Genomic DNA, 23384 nt, shown 5'->3' on the forward strand with positions numbered 1-23384 from the left:
AGACAACTCTAAACTATAGCCAAGCATATTCATAGTCCGTATCTGTGCCTGAATGGGGCAAAGTCACTGGAACAAGAGGGCCAGATGAGAACTTGCCTCATGGTGGCCTCTTGCAAGCTAGGGAGATACATGACAAATGGCCCTATGACAGCTCCTTTAAGACTGCTTATCTTGCCATGGAGCATCATGGGGCTTTCTACCAAGACTTGTGTCACACTGTAGTTGAGTCTTGCCTATGTGCAGTGAGCAACGTAGCCAAGGCACCGTGTCAGATTTATTATCCTACACTCGTATCTCCGATTCCACCCCTTCTTTCACCCTCATATCCAACCCATCTGAAAACCTTGTTGAGTCTACCTCTGAAACAAATCTGGTCTGCATTTCCATCGCCATTGTATATCCAAACCACACCACATCCCCCTGGGAGTACCATACATCTTCTCTTGCCCTCTTACAATCCATTCTCTACACAGCAGCTAGAGTAATCTTTTGAAAATGTACATCTGATTACTGTACATCTTGGGTTACAAAAAATGTCAGTGGCTTCCTATTACACAGCAAATAAAATTAACTCTTAGCCCCAAAGTCTTGCATGATCTTGCCCTTAACTATGCTTCCAATATCATATCATACTGCTCTTCCTTCTCACTTGTGATGCTTTAGATCCAGTGGTCTTTTTACTGCAGAACATACCCAACTCTTTCCCACCTCAGGGAGCTTGCTGCTTCCTTTGCTTATAACATGCTTCACACGAGGCTTTTTGGTCTGATTCCTGCTCAACAGTCAAGTCTCAGCTCAAACATCTCCTCAGAGGGATTCTCGTGACCTATTAAATGTAGTCAATTATAGATATCATTTTGTATATTTCTTTACTGTGACCTGTGATTTTATTTATATGTTAACTTGTCTGTCTCTCTCACCAGAATGGTAAGCAAATGAGCAGGGACCTTGTATGTCTTTTTACTGCGATGTCTCTTACACCCAGTCAGACACAGTAGAATAGTCCAGTGATACTGGAATACCATTGCTTTCCTAGCTTATTCGCTTTGTCTTCATATCAGATTTAATAAGTGTAAGTCAGAAGTCAAAATACTTGCATGTTTATGCAGTAAAACTAGTAATAGTCAAATAATTTATTACCTTCAAATGTAAAAATGTGTTTATTCACAATCCTTGAGAAGTTACCATTCCTTCAAAAAATTCTTTATGAACAAAAAGCCAAGAAAAATTACAATAGTAGCTTATGTCAAACCAAAAATATACATTTCATGTGTACAAACTTTAAAAAGCATTAACACAGGCAATATAATGTAGATTACCTTTAAAATATTTGCAATGACACAGCTACAACTTAAATTATGTTAAGACAGATATAAATAATAGCACTACTTAATGGACTATATTTACATATTTAAAGTGTCATATTAGTTTCTATGAGATAGAAAAGGAGAAAAACTACATATGTCATTGCTTAGCAGTTCAAATATTGAAAGGGCCACATGATTTGTTTTTAAGTACAGCAAGAACTTTAAGTTATTACTATTTATATCTGGACCTTCCTATATTCATAAAAACATGCACTGTCATTGTTGCAAGAGAAAGAAAAGAAAATACCACCAAGGAAAATGAAAAACAGTTTGCTTACTAAAATCATACCCATTCCTCAGCAAAATCAAGGAAAGCAATTACAGAGAGGTTTATATCCCTGGCCTTTTATAGTGAAACATAAATTTTAGAGAAGAGTTAATTGTCTACCACAAAATGCAGTTATATATATTGATATACTTAGTTCCATCCCATTAAGCACCTTGTACTACAAGGCAAAGGTAAGATCAATAAAATCAATGGAGCCTTTCATACCAGAAAGGATTTTATTGACTTTGACATACCCGTATTACCTTTTTAGGTTCTCCTTTCTTAAATCGTGCAGAGAATATGTTCTGTGTAAAATCTATCTAAGATCATTTACTGGAAATACAGAATTTTTAAAAAGTAATGGCACCTAAAAACTGAATACTCTATATCAATTAACTTAAAGTCAATACAGTGGTATGTAAAATGATGTGAAAAAGTCTAATATATATGTATATTTTCTTAAGTATTATTTTGATTACTACCAATTTAAAATGTCCAAACTCGGAAAGTTTACTTTTATCATATTATCCTTTGTTCAGATTGAATCAACATTATCATACTAGAATATGTAGTAAGTGTAGTAAGAAACCAATTGATCAGCATTTCTTAGAGTCATCTATTCAAATTAATTGTGCTTACCATTAGATAATAAAATTCAAAGAAGTTACAGAAATAAATAATGCTGAAAAAGGGAACATTATTCTAAATCTGAATCTGACAATCCCTCCTCATGCTCCCTTCACATCTGCTGAGAATTAACAAAAAGTCTTAATATTTCCATAGATAGTGAAATAGGCTTAATAAAGCATTCAAACTAAAATTAATAACAAAATCTTTTAAAGTGGAAATCTACAATAATAAACAGGACTGCTATAAAGAAAAGAGTTAAAATAAATCTACTTGGTAACATGACAGGACCATTAAATTGGTCTTGAAAAGCAGAAGGCAGATGATGAAATTGCACTTAATTCTGAAGCAGTTCAGATCTATCTTTTTCTCCTCTACTCCTTTCTAATAAAATAAGCATTTACAATATGGTCTCTTACCTCCCCCTTACAAAAAGGCTCAGCACAACCACTTATACATTCTAGTGGTTTTTAACATTTGGTCATAACTGATAAACAGGGTCACACAATTTTACCCTATCGAGTCTGGTGATCTGCGTCAGAATGCCTTATACTAGAATCAGACAGTTCTAATACAGGATTTACAAATCCAGAATACTCGGAATTTCCATTGTCATCCATTTCGGCACTAACAAAATCATTCTCCCACTCCAGCCCATTGGAATCATCAGAGGCTGATGTAGGATTACTTCCAGTCTTCTTGCTACTATGCTTAAGTGCTGCCCGGAGAATGTCTTCCTCTGTTTTGGAACGTTCTCTCATCGGAAGCATTCTATTCATTCCTGTGATTTGAACAGAGTTTTTAGAAATCTCAGTGAAGATAAGCTGTATTAAAACTCTTCCAAATTTAGCAATATGGTTTTTATTTAGCTGTCAGACTTGGTTTGTGATTTAACATAGTGAGCCAGTCCCATGGAAGACTTCTATAGGGAAACTGTTAGGGTCTAATCCTGAAGTAGGCCTCATGTAAAAATAAACATTAATACTCACCAAAAGGCAGTTTTGATACAACTCTGAGCATCTAATAAGATGAAATGTCTAAAATACCATAAATAAAATAAATAGAGGATTTCAATTGCTATTAGTCTTTAATGGTCAAATCAGTATGTCTGCCGTGGTCCTTTCCTACCTAGATGATGATTTCTTTTCCCAGAGGATAATAATCACTCTGGTGACAAAGATAACAACATACGCTTTCCCAGCACTTACTAGGTTACAGTTTATGCAGCATGTACTTTATTGAATCCCCAATAACTCTATGACCTGTGTGTCACACAGCTAAAAAGTGGCAAAGCAAGAATTTTAATCCATTCAGTTTGGCTCCAAAGTCGGTGGTCTTATAGAATTCTGACTTCCTACCACAACAGGGGAGATGTTTCAATGGGAAATTGTTCTAGATCTAATTCTGAACAAAATGAAATTGGTTGTTAAAATGAAAGTGTCAACAATCTTGGAAGAAAAAAATGTAATTTTATTGGCAGAAGGAAGGAAGAGAAGACAGAAAAGAAATTTGTATTTGCAAATACAGGATCAACACTGGTAACAATTAAAATCTAGGATTGGCAAAGAGATTACAAAAGACTATCTCTAGACACATTTAATAATTTTATTTCTTGGCATTAAATAATTCAATCCCACCATAATAAAAGACCATTTAATCCTGTATCACTGTCTTCTGTCACTCCTGAAAAATCACACTCAAATTAGTAAAGCAAGTTCTTTGAGACAAGATAAAAATACGAGCTAGATATTAACATAATTCTGTGGGTTTGTATCTAGTAGATTTGTTTCTGTGGATTTATGTCTAAAAGAAACTGGATTGCACATCAACCTAGAAGCAGATTTCTTGTGGGCTCTTGTTTTCTACTTAGTCTAGTTTAATAATTCTGTTAATAACTTGAATAATGACCTATAAAATCAGACCATATTATCTACAAAATCTGACAGCATGGATGACAGGAACAGTAATATTAAAAGACCTGAAAGGCTTAGATTGATTGAACAAGATGCTAAAACCATAATAAATTTAAAGTCTGATGGGATCTAAATATTCAATAATGTAAGTGCCAGATTGGGGAAACAGTGTTTAGCTGAGAAGACTTAAAAAAGTTAATGTAATATTTGACAGTTATTCAAGTTCCCTGTATGTCTGTTTCCTTGTTAATAAATCAAATAGGTTGACTGGAGGATATTTAAGGTCCATTCCGTCTCAGAATTCTATGAAATATTTAATGCTTATTATTTTTCTTAAAGTTCATATTCTATAATCAAATTTTGGATTGCCCGTTTCTTAAAATGGAAATGAAAACGAGCACTATTCGGTGAAATAGCTTTTGTTAAAAAAAAAATCAACATTATATATAATTTAATCCTTGCAACATTCATTCGTTCATTTGTTCAAATATTTGTTGGTTACCTATTATGTGTCAGGCATTTTTAGACCCTAAATATACAATGAAAAATTATACTTTAAAGTAGGTTAAATATTCCTTTTACAATAAACAAACTGTGGGCACAAATAAGTAATCTGCCTAATGTACTACAGCTATGAAGACATATCAACTAAAATTCAAACTCATATCCAAGTTATAACTTCTGTTTTACAAAAAAACTAACAATTAAATTGTTAATTATAATAAACCGAAAGTTAACAGCTAACTTTAGACTGACCACAAGGGGGCAGTAATCCTTCATACTGAGTATCATGGCTGGATTACAAAAGCCTTAACTAACATTTTCTAAATCTCAAGAAACATTACAACTTTCTAAACAATTTAACAACAATAACAATCACTTATATATAACAGTCTTAAAAAATGTTTATATGATTTTTCAAGGCCTTGCGTTTACTTTTGTTTAAATAAAGTAAAAGACCAAAGTAGAAGATGTATATAATTATATCAGTACGGATTGAGTTAAACTTTTTAGGTAAAATTGTGAATTATAAAATACCTTCTTCATCTTCCCACTCTAGATCTAAGGATGTGCTGTCATCATTTCCACTAGTTGATTTAGTTTTGGTCATTAAATCACAACTGCTTTCTGTATTTGGTGTCAAAACTGTAGCATCTGATGAGAGTCCTAGAATATATACCAAATACAATTGAATACTCTCATCTGTACTCTTTTACTACAACAGCCATTTTCTTTAACAATAGTTGTCTCTTTCTCAATGTTACTAGTCATTTTAAATTCATAAGAAACATTTCTGGAAATCAATACTTTGTCAAGTTTCTGTTAGGAACAGCATAAAAGAAAATTTTCTCTTTTTTTGCCATCTAAATAGAGCAGATATTCAAATTTAAATACACTATAAACTTTTCAAGTATGGTGAACTTTAGGTTATATCTTTAAGAGTCAATTACAAAGGGGGGAAAAGACAAACAAAAAGATAAAACAAAAAGCAGCCTATATTTTCAAAAGAAACTATCACTATGTTTCCACTACTGGGAAGCATGAGTTATGACTTTTGAAATTTGAGGAAACATTTTAAACTTATAAATCAATTTGTGATAAGTAAAAAATAAGTACACTTTTCTATTGCTTCCTTCCACCTTTCCATCCTTTATCTTGGAAAAGGGAGAGGTGGAATTAGAGTAAAAATGAAAAAAAGAGTGCTTGACTTCCTATATGGATCTACAAGAATAGCCTGAGATTTTTCTTTGTTCCAACTCCTTCTTAAAAAGAAAAGATGACAGGGCCTGGTGGCCCACACCTGTAATCCCAGCACTTGGGAGGCTGAGGTGGGAGAACTGTTTGAGCCCAGGAGTTTGAGACCAGCCTGGACAACATAGCAAGACCTCGTCTCTACAAAAAAATTAAAAATCAGCCAGACACGGTGGCATGCACCTGTAATTCTAGCACTTCTTGGGAGGCTGAGGATGGAGAATCTCTTGAGCCCAGGAGTTTGAGTCTGGGGTAAGCTATGATCATACCACCACATTCCAGCCCTGGTAACAGAGCGATACCCTGACTCACTAAAAAAAAAAAAAAAAAAAAGCATAATGGATACTTTCTGAGAAATTGGCCTGTCTGGAAAAGACAAGTTAAAGGGCAGGAAGTTCCATAGAAACAGAGCCAGAATCTCTATCTGTTTCCTGTGGCATTACAAAACTTAAAATGTACAGAAAATACTTTATAAGACTTACTACTACTTCGAAAAACTTCATACTGTGACTTTATATTTCTCAAACAAGATTCAAAGTCATCTTCTGGTCCTGAACTGTAATAAGAGTGAAATACCTTTTAAATATGGTCATAGTATATACAACATAAAAAATGCTTAATTTAATGATAGCATTTGGTTTGAAGGCCTATCTCACACAAATTCATAAATGCTGTTCAATTAAAATAACCTAATGATAATACATCTTCTTTTTCTTAATGCTAGCACAAAACTGAAAGTAATAAGATTCTGGTTAATCTTGAAGTCAAATCAAAGCCTAGCTATAAATCCAACTTTACATTTTACAATAATGAAGCATGAACAAGGTTCTCTGAATGAGTAGTGACACTTGTAGAGATGCAACATCAAAATATCTCTTCCAAAAAATGAACACACATAAACTTTATTAAAAGAAAAAAGAAGGACTACGGAAAACACAAATAACTCACTTGAAGGCATTCAGCTACTGCATTATTTTCTATACATGAAAGATGTGACCACTCTTAAAAATTCAGTGAAATCAATTTAAATAAATAATGACCACTTTTCAACTTAAAGAAAAAAAATATTCTCAGTATTCTTCCAAGACAGTGGCTTTTAGAAGGAATAATTTTAAGGGAACACAAAAACATGGATATGTACACAAACATCCTGAGATGAACTGTACCCTATGTGGAAATCAAATTTTCTACCACAAAGGAAAGAAATATGTTTCATTATTTACCTTTGATATTCTCCATTGTTGAAAGGATGGTATCGCTGTACAACTCTCTGCCTTTCTTGCTTTGAAAACATAATGTAATACAAAATTACTCTTGTAAAATTATGTTTTTTTAAGCCACTCATGCAATACCAGAAAGCATTTTTTTTCTAGTTTCTAAAAAGAAATCTTAAAGTTATTCTGTTGAAGTCTTTTCCCTTAAATTCATCACTATTCAATTCTATATCCTCTTATTATTTTTCTTATAATTATTCTAAATTTATCACTGTAATAATCCATAAGTGGTCAGAATAATCATAGTGTTGTTAAAAAATAATTTTTTAAACAGATACATATTGGTATCCTCACATTCCTAGCACTAAAAACTTCCTAATAACTGGAAGGATGAGGAACAGGAAAGGAATAGTTAATACAATGAAGTTCCTTTCTGGGTAAAATAAATATTAATAAAACAAAAGACTTATAAGACCTGGTTGAGTTGACATAGAAATAATAAAAGCAATTGACTAGGATTCTGAAGAATTATCAGTTAAGGCTCTGAGAGTTATTAGCTATGTATCCCTGACAAAGCCTTTACCTTCTGTTTTCTCAACTGTAAATGATGGCTATATTACTGCCCTAGCAAACTTGGGTTTGAAAATCAAATGAATTGGTGGATGTCTGTATATATCTGTGTGTAGGTAATGTTGTACAGATTTTAATGTGTTCCTATATCAAACATTTAGTCAGGGAGGAGAACCCTGGAAATCACCCAAATGCATATGGAATGCTTTGTCTTTAAAAGGCAGGCAGGAGACAATTTATTATAGTAAAAGAGTATCTATATTATAACCAGAAAATTCTCTTGTTTCTTTTTTTTTTTTTTGAGTCTGAGTCTCACTCTGTGCCCAGGATAGAGTACAGTGGCACATTCATGGCCACTGCAGCCTCAACCTGCTGGGCTCAGGTGATCCTTTCACCTCAGCCTTCCAAGTAGCTGGTACCACAGGCATACGCCACCATGCCTGACTAATTTTTTGATTTATTGTAGAGATGAGGTCTCGCCAAGTTACCCAGGCTGGTCTCAAACCCGTGGGATCAGGTAATCCTCTCACCTAGACCTCCCAAAGTGCTGGGATTATAGGCATGAGCCACTGTGCCCGGGATACTTTTATTTCTTAGTAGAAGGTGCAAGTTAATTTTCAAACTTTCCCATTATTTAGAATTGCTCTTAAAAAAAGACATTTCCCCATATAATTTAGTTAATCTGCTGAAAACACCGGACAAAGAGAGAGAGAGAGAGAGAGAGGAAAAGAAGGGCGGGGAAATGGGTGGAGAAGAAGGAGGCTGGGGAAGGATATAGTTCACATAGGAGTCATATAACAATAGGATAAATATGATTTTTCAGTTTTGCTAAGTTTTATTATGTGACATGATTTTCATACTACTTCAATTAACTCTACAGTAGTGAATCCACACAGGCAAAAGATGGAGGAAGATACTATGTAGGATACTGGCTAATAAGCACTGTTGTGCTTGGACTCTGGCTCTGCCATTTATTAGCTGTAGGATCTCACATTACAAAACATAACTGTCCCTGAGTTTCCGCATTTATAAAAGAGGGATTAAAAACACTATGTATCTCCTAAGATGTTGTGAGGATTAAGCAAGGTAAAACATGTAAACTACTTTGAACAGTTCCTGACACTTAAGCTAGAACTACATAAATGTCTGTTATTTATAACTGTCAGGCATTATGGTAATGTCAAACATATTACCATATAGCATAGCAAGATATGGAAAATCTGTTGACTTCTCTGATAATATGCCAATAATTTCTCAAGACCCAAACTCCCAATCTTCCAAGGACACAAGAAAAAAGATGAGAAACAAACAGTATCTTTATGGGGCAAAATCATGGAGCTTATCCAATTCTCAGAAATATAAAAAAATTCTAGCAGTTTAAGAAACTGTTAAAACAAAACAAAACAAAAAATCACCCAAACCTCACAAAACAACACAAAATGCTTTGCAAATTATATTTAAAGGTTAGTTTTGGAATGTTTTCCCTCTTTTAATTCTTTTAAAAGAATACTGAATTTTGTAGCATTAAAATTTATTTTCAGGATAAATAAAGGTTAGCATCTGCTAATCTAAATAGCACTGAGTATCAAGCATATAATTTGATGTTATTTCTAGAGGTCAAATATTGATTGACTAATTTGCCTTTACAATTCTTAAAGATCTACGCATAATAAGTACATTTGCTGTTAAACAAGAAGGCTTTGATTCTAGGGGGGAAAATGTCCCAACTAAGATTTGCCAGAGAAAATAAGGAGAAAAGCAACCCTAATATATGTTGGGGTCTTTTCCCCTCACCTCCAAGAGCTTTCGCTGCTTTGCTGCCCTGGCTGCTTCACGCTGTGCAGCGTATAAAGCTTCTTCTTCTAGTCTTAACTTCTCTTCTTGTAAGGCTAACTGTACATGAACAAAACGATAAGGATTAACAAAAATCAGAACCTGTCTAACTGCTCTAAAAAGAAAATATTTATATTTATAAAACAAAAAATAAATTATTAAAAAATAATCGATCTCTACAAAGCATAACAGTATTAAAATTTTTGTGATTGGTCATTTCATTTTCTCCTTTTACAAAATAACCCAAATTATACGAAACATTATAGAATTCCTTTGAAATGAGTTATGAAGCAGTAACATCTAATTTGTATAAATATAAAACTGTTTCTTCAGAAAATGCAATGATCTTCATTCTCAATAATCATTCCAACATCTATAATCCTGACTAGTTTAATGGCTTTGCCCCTCACAAATCCAAGATCTATAAAACAGATTATATCATTGTCTACCAAAGTAAACTAAGCTTTCATAAAATTCATGTCTTTCCAACTAATTAATATCAAAGCACATGTCCCCTTGATTTTACTGCTATCAAACTATTAAAAAATTGTTTTAAAATTTAAGTTCTTTCTATTCATAATAGCATACAAATTGCCCTAGTAATTGATATCTATTACATGTCAAAGCTAACTTAAAAATCCAATTTCAACATAATTTTTTTAGACAAATATTAGTCTATTGTGTACCATAAGTTGATGTTTTTGAAATCACTAGTTGGTACTAAATAGACAATTTTTAAATGTATAGTGGAATATGACTAATTCCATTTAGTTTAGTGATAGTAAAAACGATAATTATAGGCTATTTCTACAAACACATAAGTAACTATAACACTTATGACTGTTAGAAGTACTTAATTCACTGAAAACAAATAAACTTAAGACGAACAAAAACACAAAAAAACTCATTGTGAAAATGAGTAATTTTCCAAAAAGTTGGTTTTAGACATAAAGTTGCATATTCTTGCCAGAGTTACTACTTGTGAATTAAAAAATTATTGTTAAAAGAATGTACTATCTTTAAGGAAAAAAATTTTTAAATGTACTATCTTCATTTTTTGACAGCATATGATTTCTGATAAATTAAATCAAACTAAAAAACTACAAAAGGCTGGAATTTTTAAATTTTTAAATCATTTTCATCTGTATATATCTAAATGTAAGCCCAATGACAGAATACAATATATTATTTAATGACAACTCTCCCCTATAAATGAGGCTTCATGATAATATATATTAACAACATAAGACTATTATGTTCATAGACACTTACCTCTTTTTGAATTTTTTTATCAAGATCTTTCTGTTTTTCAGCAATAGAATCATAATGCCTCTCTTTTAAGTCAACAATTTCTTCCTCAGTAAGAGGTCTAGGGAAAAAACGGTGGCAGGGGAGAAAAAACTTCTGATGAGTCTGAGTCCAAATAAAATACTCACAAAGCCAGTGAAATTTTCAAATTATCCTGTCAAAACCATATTAACTTTGACACAACTTCAATGTTCTGAGTAAAAAGCATACATTCCAATACTTGCTATTATTCTAGTAGTGATCAAGATGATAACAGAGTAGTTTCTAACACTACGATCACCTTTTAAGAAATGGGGACTTTACAACATTTACCTTCATCTGGCTCTGATTCAGCCATCTAACCTACTGGTATACACTCTGAATCACATCCCAAAATGCTCATCAGAACATCAACTTCAGTACACTACACTCTGATCTCAGTCCTCATACCATTCTGGAAGCCTTAACCCTACTGTTCATCCTGCTCAATCACTGGTCTCCCCAGGCCCTTGACCCTTCCCTTTCCTCCTAGTATCTCTATCCCAGTCATCTTTTGGTTTCTCTTCCCCTACAATCAATGTGGACACCACAGCAGATCTGCACTACTTTTTTACCAACATACCCCACCTTCTTGCACACCTGTTGCTACACCTTATATACTCAGTTTACTCACATTCTAACCGTAGATCATTCCCATGATTAGCCCTTTCTGCTGTGGGCTGCTAGAGAAAATCCAGCATCCATTTGGCACTCAGCTCCCAGTAACAGTCCTTTTACATAAACATAGTAAATTTCTTCTCGCATCCTACACTAACTACTTCAAAATCTTCACATACTCCTGTTCCTTATTCAAACTTTTTTCTCTTAATATAAAATTTCACCCACTTAAGAAATATGAGTATCAGTCATGAATTTCCTCAACTTTTTACGATACCCCCACTCACTTAGGAATAGTCTCCCTATTCTTCTCCACATCTGCTAAAGAGGAATGTTCCTTAACTTGTTCAGGGTCACCTACTACACTTGCACTCTTGATTCATTCCCCACAGATGCCACCTCCCCTGCTCCACTCCAGAGAATTCTCTGGGACCTTGCTCCACAATCAGTACCCTCTTTTACCTTCAACCAATTCCTTTGGTCTGTTTTTACTTCTCTCACAAGTGAAGGAAGGAGGGAAGAAAGAAGAAAGGAAGAAAAAAACCTCCATTTGACCTGTATCTATTGCTCCCTTTCTCCTTTCCCTTTCAGCCAAAATTCCTGAAATTAAATGTGTAATATCAACAGTCAGAACATCTAGCACTTACTATGTACCAGGCTCTCTTCTAAATGCTTTACATATGTTAACTCATTTTATTCTGCCTAACAACCCTACAAGATCAATATAAAGATTATACACATAAGGAAAATGAGACGGACACATGAAAAGTGTGTCCAAAGTCACCATTATATGGCAAAGTTAGAATGTGAACTCAGGAGTCTAGCTCCTTGCTCTTTTTGAGTAGAAGTATCACTCTGTTGCCCAGGTTGGAGTGCAGTAGCATGCTCTCGGCCACAGGCGATCCTGTTACAAATAGCTGGAACCAACAGGTGTATGTCACCACACCCGGCTAATTTTTTGTTTATTGTAGAGACGAGGTCTCGCCAAGTTGCCCAGGTTCGTCTCGAAACCCTGAACTGAGCAATCCTCTCACTTTCACCTCCCAGGGATTATAGGGGTGAGCCACTGAGCCCAGCTACATCCTGGTTCTTAACTACTGTGCTTCTCTTGCCTTCATGTTCTTCTCATTCGCTCAACTTACTGCTGTCTACCTCTGCTCCCACCACTCTGGTAACTTTAGCAAAAGTAATCAGTAGCTTCTACATTGCCAAATACAAGAGACACTTTTAAGTCCTAGCTTATCACTTCAGTTTCTTGAGATAGTGTTGACCTATATTCACTCTAGTCCATCTGTCTGTCTCTTCTCCTATCTTGGCTTCCCATGCTCTCCCGGTCCTTCTTTTTGCCAACTTCTCGGTCATTTTCAGACTCCTCTCGTCGTGTCTGCCTGTTCAATCCCAGACCACTGCTTTCTCTTCATGTTCCAATTTCTCCACTTCTTCTCTCTCCAGATCCCTACCTCAGGTAGGTGATCTTGATAACCATCATGGTTAACTAAACATGTATAAGGTAATGTCTCCTACTTCCAGCTCTATCTTGTGCTTAAGGCTTTAAAAATTTTTTTGAATTATAACGTAAATATAATAAAATACAGATTTTAAGTGTTCCGTTCAAAAAGTTTTGACAATTGCTCACATTCCACCCAAAGCAAGGTACAGAAAATTTCCATCATCCCTTTCCAATCAGTTCTCTCATTTTGCTTATGCAATTTCTTCTGTTTGCAATGATCTCTCCCTCAGCCTGGCTAGTTACGACTAACCAGCCCTTCAAGGTGTTATCACTAAAGAAGTCTTCTTGAATATACCTTTTCATACACATTTTGGGCAAAGAGCTTCTCCTCTATAGTTTCCTAGCATGTTCTATAAATATCATTTTGTTGCTTTTCCCACCTCATATTGAAATCAGTCATCTCTTGAATATCCCTCCCTGACCAGGATGTTGTTTTTTCCAATGTGGAGACCACGTCTGATTTTTAATCCCTATGTCTAGAACAGTGCTTGGCACATAATAGTTACTTAAATGTTTGCTAAGCTAAAAAAAGTATGGAACACACATTCAAAATGTGACACAGTATCTGAAAATATTCTCTTAATATTAAAAACTCTCTTTTGACTTAAACATAGATGCTTCTTTTTCAGGCAGCACATGTAATTTTAATAAAATATAAATAGCTGCTTAAGTAAATTATAGTACAAGATTTTAGTTACTATTGAAAAATGTAAAAAAAAATTTGTGGTACCAGTTTTAGAATGTCATAAGGAAGGAAAGGGGGATAAAGTTTAAAAAGTTAAAAGAAATACACTTATCAATACTAAATGGTTTTATGAAAACTCAAGAACACATAACTCAGGTCCAATAGGAAAGCATCTAGGTACTTACATACAATAAATTATTTAATATTCAAAACAATCATTTAAGATATATATTATTTGCTTCCATTTTTTAGAAAGAAAAAACTATGGTTCTGAACATAAATTGTTCAATGTCTTAAAGCAAGCAAATGAATTCTTGGAGAGCATCTTACAGTTCACATGTAAGTATTTTATTTTTTTAAAAGCCTTACCTATGACTGCTTCCTGGGCTCTCCCCCTGTACAAAAATTAAACAATTAAAAAAATTTCACTAGTTGAATTCTATTTAAGGCAAACGAATAACATTTTTATTTAGTTAAGATATCTTCTATTTACCATTTTTATCACAGTAATGAAATTTTATTATTAAAAGTATTTGAAACAAAAAGCTTTAAACTTATTATTTCTCAAAGGCAAAATTTAGTTTAATATGAAGCTTAATTATATAATAACCACTTGCTGAACATATCTTAATTTTTTTTAAACAAATATTTGTTAAAAATGTCAAACTGGGGTCAGCAGGGTCCTCGACAGAGTATTCTCTATGTCCTCATTATTTATAGTTGATCCTCATTCTTCAAAGATTCTGTATTTGCAAATTCGCCTACTTGCTAAAATGTATTTGTAACACAAAATCATTATTTCCTGAGCGGTCTTGGTTATTGGAGCATGTGCATGGAGTTGTGAAAAATGTGAAGTGCCCGACAATGCACTTTCCCAGGGAAAACAGAAAAAGGTGACACTGCCTTCTTGTTTCAGCTCTCGTATTATAAACAAGTGTTCTTTTTACTGTCTATTTAGTGCCATGTTATTTGTATTTTTGTGCTTTTTTGTTGGTAATTTTGCTGTTTAGAATGACTTTCAAATAGTATTCTACATCTGAAGTGCTGTCTAGTGTTCTTAAGGGTAAGAAGGCTGTAATGTGCTTTATGGAGAAAATATGTGTGTGTTAGATAATCTTCTTTCAGGTATAAGTTAGTGCTGTTGGCTGTGAGTTCAAAGTTAATGAATCACTAATATATGTTAAATAAGGTATTTTAAACAGAAACACTCATAAAGCAAGGTTATATACTGACTAGTTGATGAACATGTCGTGACCAGAGGCTTGCAGGAAACCAATCCTGGACTGCCCCTAAGAGTAGTACGTCAGGATTCACTAATTTAGCAATTAGAGCGACTTTATAGAACATAATTACAATAAATAATGAGAAATAACTTTTTGTTTTCTTTCACAGGATTATGAAATTACCTATAGTTTTTCCCTCCAAAGCAAATCATAACTATTTGCAAGATTGATTCAGGTTTATGTATATTTCTTGTATATTTATATTATATACATTTATACTTATATATGTTTATATTTCTTTATATATTTAAACTGACAGTTAAAATCTATGACTAAGTTAACGGTAAAAATAAAATTCCAAATGTTCAATTAGTTTAGAAAATAGCAGTAAAAAGCAGAATGACATTCAGGTGAATCAAACACAAAATATGACACAAGAGAGGAAAAGAGTAGTTAGCAAAAACAAAAATAAACAAAAAACCCCTCAATCAACCAAACAAATAAAAAGCACCTTGGGAAAATACATGGAACCATGAGTTCTTTTGAAAAGCATATGATGCTGGGATGAACTATACTGGAGGCTAAAAGGACTTACATTTAGCACTTGTCAGAAGCTTTAAAAATCACATGTTCAGTATTTGCTTAAACTTTAAAAAAAATCATGAAAATTAAAATGCCCTTTGAGAAGTGAAAGAAATATTTTCTATGAAACTGGGTAATATTTTGCTGGGAAAATAAAAGGTTAAAATAGTTTCTAAGGTGGGTTTTACCAGATGATAAATATGTATTACTATTTTTTAAAAGGATCTATACCTACATTAATTTGGGAAATGCTGAGTTGAACGAATTTAAAGCGTTTGGTTTAACAATAGTTCTCAGAACCTTTTATATGTTAATTTACATTTAATACTAGTATTCTATATATACTCTAAGAAATGCTGGGCTAAAGAATAAATGTTTAAAGGAACGGTTTAATAAATTTTCTTTTTCTTCAGAAAACAAAGACGACAAAAGATCAGAACTTGCAGTGTTCTTCTAGTCTAACCAATTTTATTAATGTAGGAAGTAGACCCAGGGAAGGTTAAGTAACTTGTACAAACTCATAAAATTAGTTTAGTGAAACTGGAAGTTACCACACAAACTAAAGTTCTTCTAACTATACCAACGCATAAGAAATAAACAGCACATGACTTCTTAGCCTTTTGGCTAAGATCAAATGTAGAAATTTGATCTTTTTTTTATTTTAAAGATGTGGGGTACGGTTCAGGGATAGGTATACAAATGTTCATTATGCAGGTATCCTTGTTGATGAGGTGTGCCCCTTGCTCCCCTGGCAGTTTCCCACTACTGCCAATCCCTTTCTTATAGTATTATAATTGTTCAAGGTCCATTTATGAATGAGAATGTATGGTACTCTGTTAGTCTCTGTGATAGATCACTGAAGAAATTTGATCTTAAATGTACTTTTTTCATATTTTAACATTTTCGTATTTGAGATGCATATTAAAATTGACTGAGTTTTATATCAGATGAAATGTAGAAAATCAACATAAAAGAACAACTGATAAAAAAGATAATTGCTGAAGTCTGAAATGGATTATAGAATAAAATGTATAAATTCTATCCTCAGAAATCCATGAAAACTATGGTTAAAGAATGAGTCTACTCCAAATATGGATGAGGTGTTGAGAGTGTGTAGTCCTAGTTACTTGGGAGGCTGAGGCAGGAGGATTGCCTGAGCCCAGGAATTTAAGTGCAGCCTAGGCAACATAATGAAACCATGTCTCTTAGGAAAAAAAAAAAGAAACAAAGAAAGAATAGGTCTATGTCTACTCTAGATTGTTGAGGTACTTTATCTACCTAATAGCAAGAGGTTAGAAATATCACTTTTTAATAGTTTCCTGAGTTTTATATAATGCTTTAAAATTTATGTGTGTATAGTATTATGTCTTATATTTTAAAAAATTCTGAATTCTTTACTAATATAAATTAGTAAAAGAATGAAATGATACAGAAAGGACTAAAGAGTAAAACTATAAGCCAGAAAATTAAAATTCTAAAACAAAATTTAAAAAATAAAAATTGTAAACATAATTAATTGCCAGAACTAATGAGATTAATGAGAATAACAAATATGGTTTTGCACTTTGGAAATACTTACTTCATCACTTTCTACTAGATTCTCAAACTGAAAGAACAAAAAGCAAATGTTAGAAGGGATATTTGTCTAAGGTAAATATCTCATGAGAAATTATGTCACTTTTTTCACCTTAAGAATAATATACACTTACATTTGCATAATTTATATTTAAGTGCCTTTTTATATGTGTATCATCTTATTTGATATATTCAACAGTCCTACAAAATGACCAAAGCAAGAATACAGTCTTATTATTTATGACTGTATGAATGGAAATCAAAAAAGAGAATTACAGCAATTTTTTGCGTAAGTCAGAACTAAAATCTTCATCTGAATTATTTCATACAGATGCTTTAAATCCACACTATCAGAATTTTCCACTTTGCTTGAGTTCAGATCAAGTTGTTTTATGTCATAAGAAGGAAAATTATTCAAGAAACAAGGACCAAAAATAAAAAGAGACCCAAATAAGAATTTCTCTAAATGTATATAATTATTCATTCATTCATTCATATAATTATTTACTGAAAATCTATTAGCAGGTCTCCCCAAAGAAAGTGTCTCTTGAAAGATAGGAATGTAAACAATTTGATCATAATGTAGTTAATGCTATTATGTCAATGACCTAATAAAAATCATTATTATTAAAATGTATTTTAAATATAAATAACTTGATAATAAACACTTGAAAGAAAAAGTGTTTTGTTGTTAGCACTGTTTTGTTTAAAAATCAGGAGGAAACAATGAATTCAAAAGGTTTAAAGAATTAAGGAATATCTCTAAAGAGATAAAACTATTTTTAAAATGTCTTTAACTTAATTTTTATATTGATTTGTGATTTTTACATAAACGAATTCCTGCTTTATATGTTTCCTTATTAATACAGAAAGCAGTGAAGTACAGTATTCAAGCTTTGGAGCTAGGCAGTTTTGGATGAGAATTTAGGTTCTGCCACATATAAGATGTAAAATATAGCTCAGTTTTTCCACCTGTCTAGCCTCTAATATCTCATCTATAAAACAGAATGACTATGACCTGTTTACAATAGAGTTGTAGCAAGAATTTTGTGCAACGACATTCCTAACGTGTGTTGTAGTGGCTAGTTTATAGCAGGGATTGAGTAAATGGTAGCTTCTATTATTATGTTTTATATTCAAAGAAAAAGTGACTCAGTGGTTCTGCTGTGGAGTTGCTTAAAATCAACTTGCTGCTTTCTTTCTGCTATACCTCCCTGCTGGGGCAGGCCAACCATCTCATAGCCACTGCCTTAGTGAGCTGCTATTATTGATAGGAAGGTAGCGTCTCCCTAAATTGGGTAGGGTGGAAAAACAAACAAACCTATTAGAAAAACAGGACCTTAATCTTCTGCAAACTTCCCCCATTCACCCTTCCACCCCATTTCTCCAATTCTTTCTCTCTTCACTAGTATCAACAATATTGACGTATAAACAGTTTATACTAAATTTGGGACCTGATCCTTCCTCCTTTACAACAACAAAAAAGTCCCATTCTGAAAGTAAGTTGAATCTAATCAAGTTCATGACTACTTACCTCTATAGTTAAGTGCTCACCTCTTGAGCATGTCCTAAAATATTTAGATCTGCAAAAAACAGAAAAACAATGTTAAAAAACAGTTAACTCTAAGACTGAATTAATATAGTGGCACAAAAACACTTCCTCAAGAGTAACTTGAAATTCTCTGACATACAGTATCTTATATTTACAAAAAGGAACAACCAAATTTACCTAAGAATAAAAGTAGTCCAGATTTTTAGACTTCATTATGAGTTTAGGTGTTTAGTCAATCAATATTTCTATTGGTGCTAATATTTACTAATCCTATAATAATAAATATACTATATTTACCATATAGAATGCATTTTTAAGTTTATCTCATTATTTTTACTACATTAAGAAAAATACTTTGTTAAAAATACTGATGTATTAAATAATCTATGAGTATATTCCCAAGTTTGTTAAACATACACAAAACATTAAAAATCTAAGAGGCTGTGTACGGTAGCTCATGCCTGCAATCTCAGCAGTTTGGGAGGCCATGATGAGAAGATTGCTAGAACCCAGGAGTTCAAGACCTAGGTAGGCAGCCTAGGCAACATATTGAGACTTTGACTCTAAAAAATAAATATCTAAAAGGACATATACCAATATACTAAGAATGATTCCCCTCTTGGAATCATGTGTCTTTATTCAAAGCTTTTTATTTTCTTCTCATGCCCTCACATATTAAAGAAGAAAAATAATGAATATACATGACAAACAAGCCATTACATTAATTTTTCCAACTAGGGCCAAATACTGACTTTTATTTTGATCATACTTTTCTGCTCTTATTAGAGAAACTTACACGTAGTCAAGTAAGAGTCTTCTTTATTATATCTGCCCAAAGATATGCCTATACTCTATTAACATAGCATCGAAGTTGGTGTAAAACAGAGTCACTCAAACTCCTTTATTACTAGAAGCGCAAGGAGAGTAAAACTTTCACCCATCATGTGGTTCCTGGTATAGCTGCCAAAACTTATGGAGGAGAGTACTCCCTCTGCAATAGGAATTCTAATTTGCACTAAGGGTTCCTGACGTGTCAGGATTCTTGGAGAAAGCACTCCTTTTAAAAAATGGGAAGAATCCTATTTGTAAGTGTGTGTGGAGGGGCCTGACAAGGTTAGTGAAAGCAAATGCCATGTTATCATGACTGAAAAAGGAATGAAATTATAGGTATTAGCAATGAAATTATAGGTATTATTTTTCCTGGTATAATCTTTATCTGCTGATAGATGTAAAGCAGTGTTAATGCCCATTAAGAAATCCTTGGTAAAAAGCAAATAATTTAGTATTATAATTGTACCGATCTCATGGAACATATCTAATATAAACACAATCTCCGTGAAACTATCTAGAACCTCCACTTTACTCTTATCCTCATTTCTCAAACACAAACAGGTTCAAATGAGTTGAACCTTCTGGTAGCACTGTGTTTGGCATTAAGATTCCTGCTTATAGTCCAATATACTTCTTTTCCTGCAACCATTATTCTCTTTCCTGAATGAAGAATCCATCTCTGATTAATTTATTTCCTCTGCCAGATTTACTGAGTGATATTGCTGGATAATGAAATAAAGTTCAGTAATACTAAGTATCTCAAAATAAGCCAAAAGTATGACTTTACTGCTGTTGCAAAGTGCAAGACTGTCCAAACCAAGGGAAGTAGTTGTTGCATTACTGCCTACCTAGGTCTTGAACTCCTGGGTTCTAGCAATCTTCTCATCTTGGCCTCCCAAACTGCTGAGATTGCAGGCATGAGCTACCGTACACAGCCTCTTAGATTTTTAATGTTTTGTGTATGTTTAACAAACTTGGGAATATACTCATAGATTATTTAATACATCAGTATTTTTAACAAAGTATTTTTCTTAATGTAGTAAAAATAATGAGATAAACTTAAAAATGCATTCTATATGGTAAATATAGTATATTTATTATTACAGGATTAGTAAATATTAGCACCAATAGAAATATTGATTGACTAAACACTTAGATGGCAGAACACTGTGTCTCATTCCAATTATACAAAGATATTACAAGCTAACTTTATGTCTCCCTTTTTTCTCCCCTCTATCCACACCCAGGCACAGTGAGGACAATCATGTTCTTCTATGACTCTGATTCCCTGATTATCTGACCAAGTTAGACCAGTCAATCCTCCCAGACCTCAAATGATTAGTTCAAGGCTATATGGACACCGAGCAGGGAGCAGGGAGACATAATATCCTCCTAAGAGCTCTAGAGAGCTCCTGCGGATTATGCTTCTTGCCAATCTACAATGAGAGGAATGAAATAAAATGAAAGAGTGCTTCTGACAGCATTGAAGTAATCTCTAAGGCCAGCTACATCCCCACCTTGCTCCTGGTTTGGTTATTACTTGAGAAATCTAACATTCCTATAATAAATTCTACTCTTTGCCTAAGCTTGCTTGATCTATCTAGACGTCTGCTCCTACAAATGAAGTCCAAGTTAATAAATATGATATATAAGTGATATCATAACAATTGAGCAAATTAAGAATAGTAAAAACGATCAAAATAAAAAGAAGCAAAATAAGTTTGGAAAAAAATTAAAGCTTTCTTTTTGAAATGGATTGAGGCCTTGCTCACGAAGAGCATATTGACCTCTACCTACCATAAAAACTAAGATTATATTGATAAAGTAAATATTCAATTAGCAAACTCAGAGGCAACATTTTTATCAGAGGAGCTTAATCCTGTGATTTATCTGAAATAAGTCAAGATACTGTAATACCTATTTTTATAAATTTTGAATGCCTATTTTTTACTTATTCAAACATTGTTGGTGCCTAAATAGGACCCTCAGATATGTGCAGTATTAAATTCAGTCACTGATGTTTTGCCAACTTTTAATCATATAGAAACCATAGCTTTTCACATATTTTTCTATATTTTCTACTTTTCTATGTAATATATATATTTAAAATAATTAGAAAGCTAACCGTTTGAAAGAGCCATTTCCAATTTCAGAGAGCTCTCTATTGCTTAAAAAAGAAAAAATTAAAACCTAAAATCTGTCTGTACTACTGGATGCTCAAAAGTCTAACAAATTTGGAATATTATTTATTCAGTGTTTTCTGTAATAAAGTATCCTGATGTTCTGTATTCTCACAGTTTTGTTCTAGGGTGAGGAGTGAGGTGCTTGGCAATCCTTCACTGCTTGCTCCTAGGTAAAGTTGAGAGTGCAAGTGAAGGGTAAGCAGAACAACTGAGGGAGTAGAAAGGAGATAGTTAACTATTAAACTTTAACTTTCATACTTTTATTTCTCAAGTACTTATTGAGTGCCTCCTCAGTGCCTGGCACTGTTCTAGGTGTTGGCAAAAACAAAACAAAACAAAAAAACCTGCCAATAAACAGATAAAAGACCTGCCACCTTGGAGCTAACAGTCTTGGGAATGAATGATAACAAACACATAGATAAATGCATCTGATGTCAAGAATCGCCATTAAAAAAGTATCTGAGACTGAGCAAGGATAGTGACTGGAGGAGAGAGGTAATTTATGTAGAGTTAGGGCAGGCCTTTCTGTGAAAGTAAAATCAGAACAAAGGCCCCAAGAAAATGAGGAAGCCAGGTAGACAGATATTTGGAAGAAAATAAGTTTAAACAGAGGAAAAGCAAATGCAAAGTGTCTGAGGCAAAACTTACTCAGCATATTCTAAGAATGTGACAAAGTCAGAATGGCTGGAATGGAGAAGAAAGGGAAATAAGGTCTGAGAGGAAGCCAAGGTTGGATCACAGGCTGTGGGAAAGGTTTTTGGATTTTATTCTCAATTAGATGAGAACTTGAAGAAGAGATTTTTATCTCTAGAATTCTTTTCCCCCCTTTTATCATGAACTTTTCAAATATGCACAAAAGTAGAGGGAAAAGCATCCTAAATTCCTCATCCATCATCCAGCTTAAAATGTTACCACTTCCTGATTTTGTTTCATTTGTATCACATCCCCCTTTGTTTCATTTTTTGTTGGTGGAGTATCTTACAGCAAATCTCAGACATGTTATCTTACCCTCACCTCAACTGACACTTCTAATCACAGTATTGAGAAAACAAAAACAAAAACAAAAACAAACCACCATGCTATTATCATACCTAACAAAATTTAAAATAATTCTTTATTATTATCTAATATCCAGTTCACTCCACATTTTTATTTCCCTGATTATCTTTTTACACATGATTTGTACAAATTGAAGTCAAGCAAGGGCTGCACACTTGCTCATTAGGCCTCTTATGCCCCTTTTAATCCATAACAGCTCTCTCCCTGCCTATTTTCATGCCATTTGACTTAGGGAAATTGTGCCATTTGTCTCATAGACTTTCTCACTTCCTAGGCTTGCCCATTTTTCCTCTTGGTATTGTGTCACTTATTCTTCTATCCCCTTTATTTTCTGCAAACTGGTAATTTAATTCAAAAGCTTGATTATAATGAGTTCAATTTTTTAGGCAAGAATCCTTCATGTGTGGCACTTGCTACAGAATCAAGTAATGAAAAATGTTATTTTTGTCTGCCTCAATTTTTCTGATGCTAAGACTGATCTGTAGATTCAGATACTGTCAGCCTAATCCATCTATCACAAAGTTCCACATCAATCTTTTACCAAATGGTTTTAGAATTCATTCATAATCAATGCTCAGTTCCATTATTTCATTAGAGGGTACAAAAGTAAGATTTTCTATCATTCCTTAAGAATTTATGAGCTCTATAAGAACTTTACTGCAGGATCCTGAAAAGACAACTTGACATATGTTTTAA

General features: G+C 33.3%; 1 protein-coding gene across 2 annotated transcripts in view; it reads right to left on the reverse strand.

Moving 5' to 3' along the window:
* Positions 1-1132: 1132 nt before the first annotated feature.
* Positions 1133-23384, reverse strand: part of AP1AR (adaptor related protein complex 1 associated regulatory protein) — a 48649-nt gene continuing 26397 nt past the window's right edge. The window contains exons 2-10 of one of the 2 annotated variants that reach the window (XM_008055069.2): positions 18598-18646; positions 17068-17094; positions 14053-14078; positions 10817-10913; positions 9506-9604; positions 7151-7209; positions 6410-6483; positions 5214-5342; positions 1133-3043 (exon numbers count right to left, since the gene is read on the reverse strand). In XM_008055069.2, the coding sequence (XP_008053260.1) occupies positions 2778-3043; positions 5214-5342; positions 6410-6483; positions 7151-7209; positions 9506-9604; positions 10817-10913; positions 14053-14078; positions 17068-17094; positions 18598-18646 (826 nt within the window). In that variant the 3' untranslated portion in view covers positions 1133-2777. The remainder of the gene's footprint in view (positions 3044-5213; positions 5343-6409; positions 6484-7150; positions 7210-9505; positions 9605-10816; positions 10914-14052; positions 14079-17067; positions 17095-18597; positions 18647-23384) is intronic. The other variant, XM_008055070.2, reaches the window with a different exon arrangement.

This window comes from Carlito syrichta, unplaced genomic scaffold (assembly GCF_000164805.1).
Source record: "Carlito syrichta isolate Samal-C Ts95f unplaced genomic scaffold, Tarsius_syrichta-2.0.1 Scaffold301648, whole genome shotgun sequence".
Classification (NCBI taxonomy): Eukaryota; Metazoa; Chordata; class Mammalia; order Primates; family Tarsiidae; genus Carlito; species Carlito syrichta.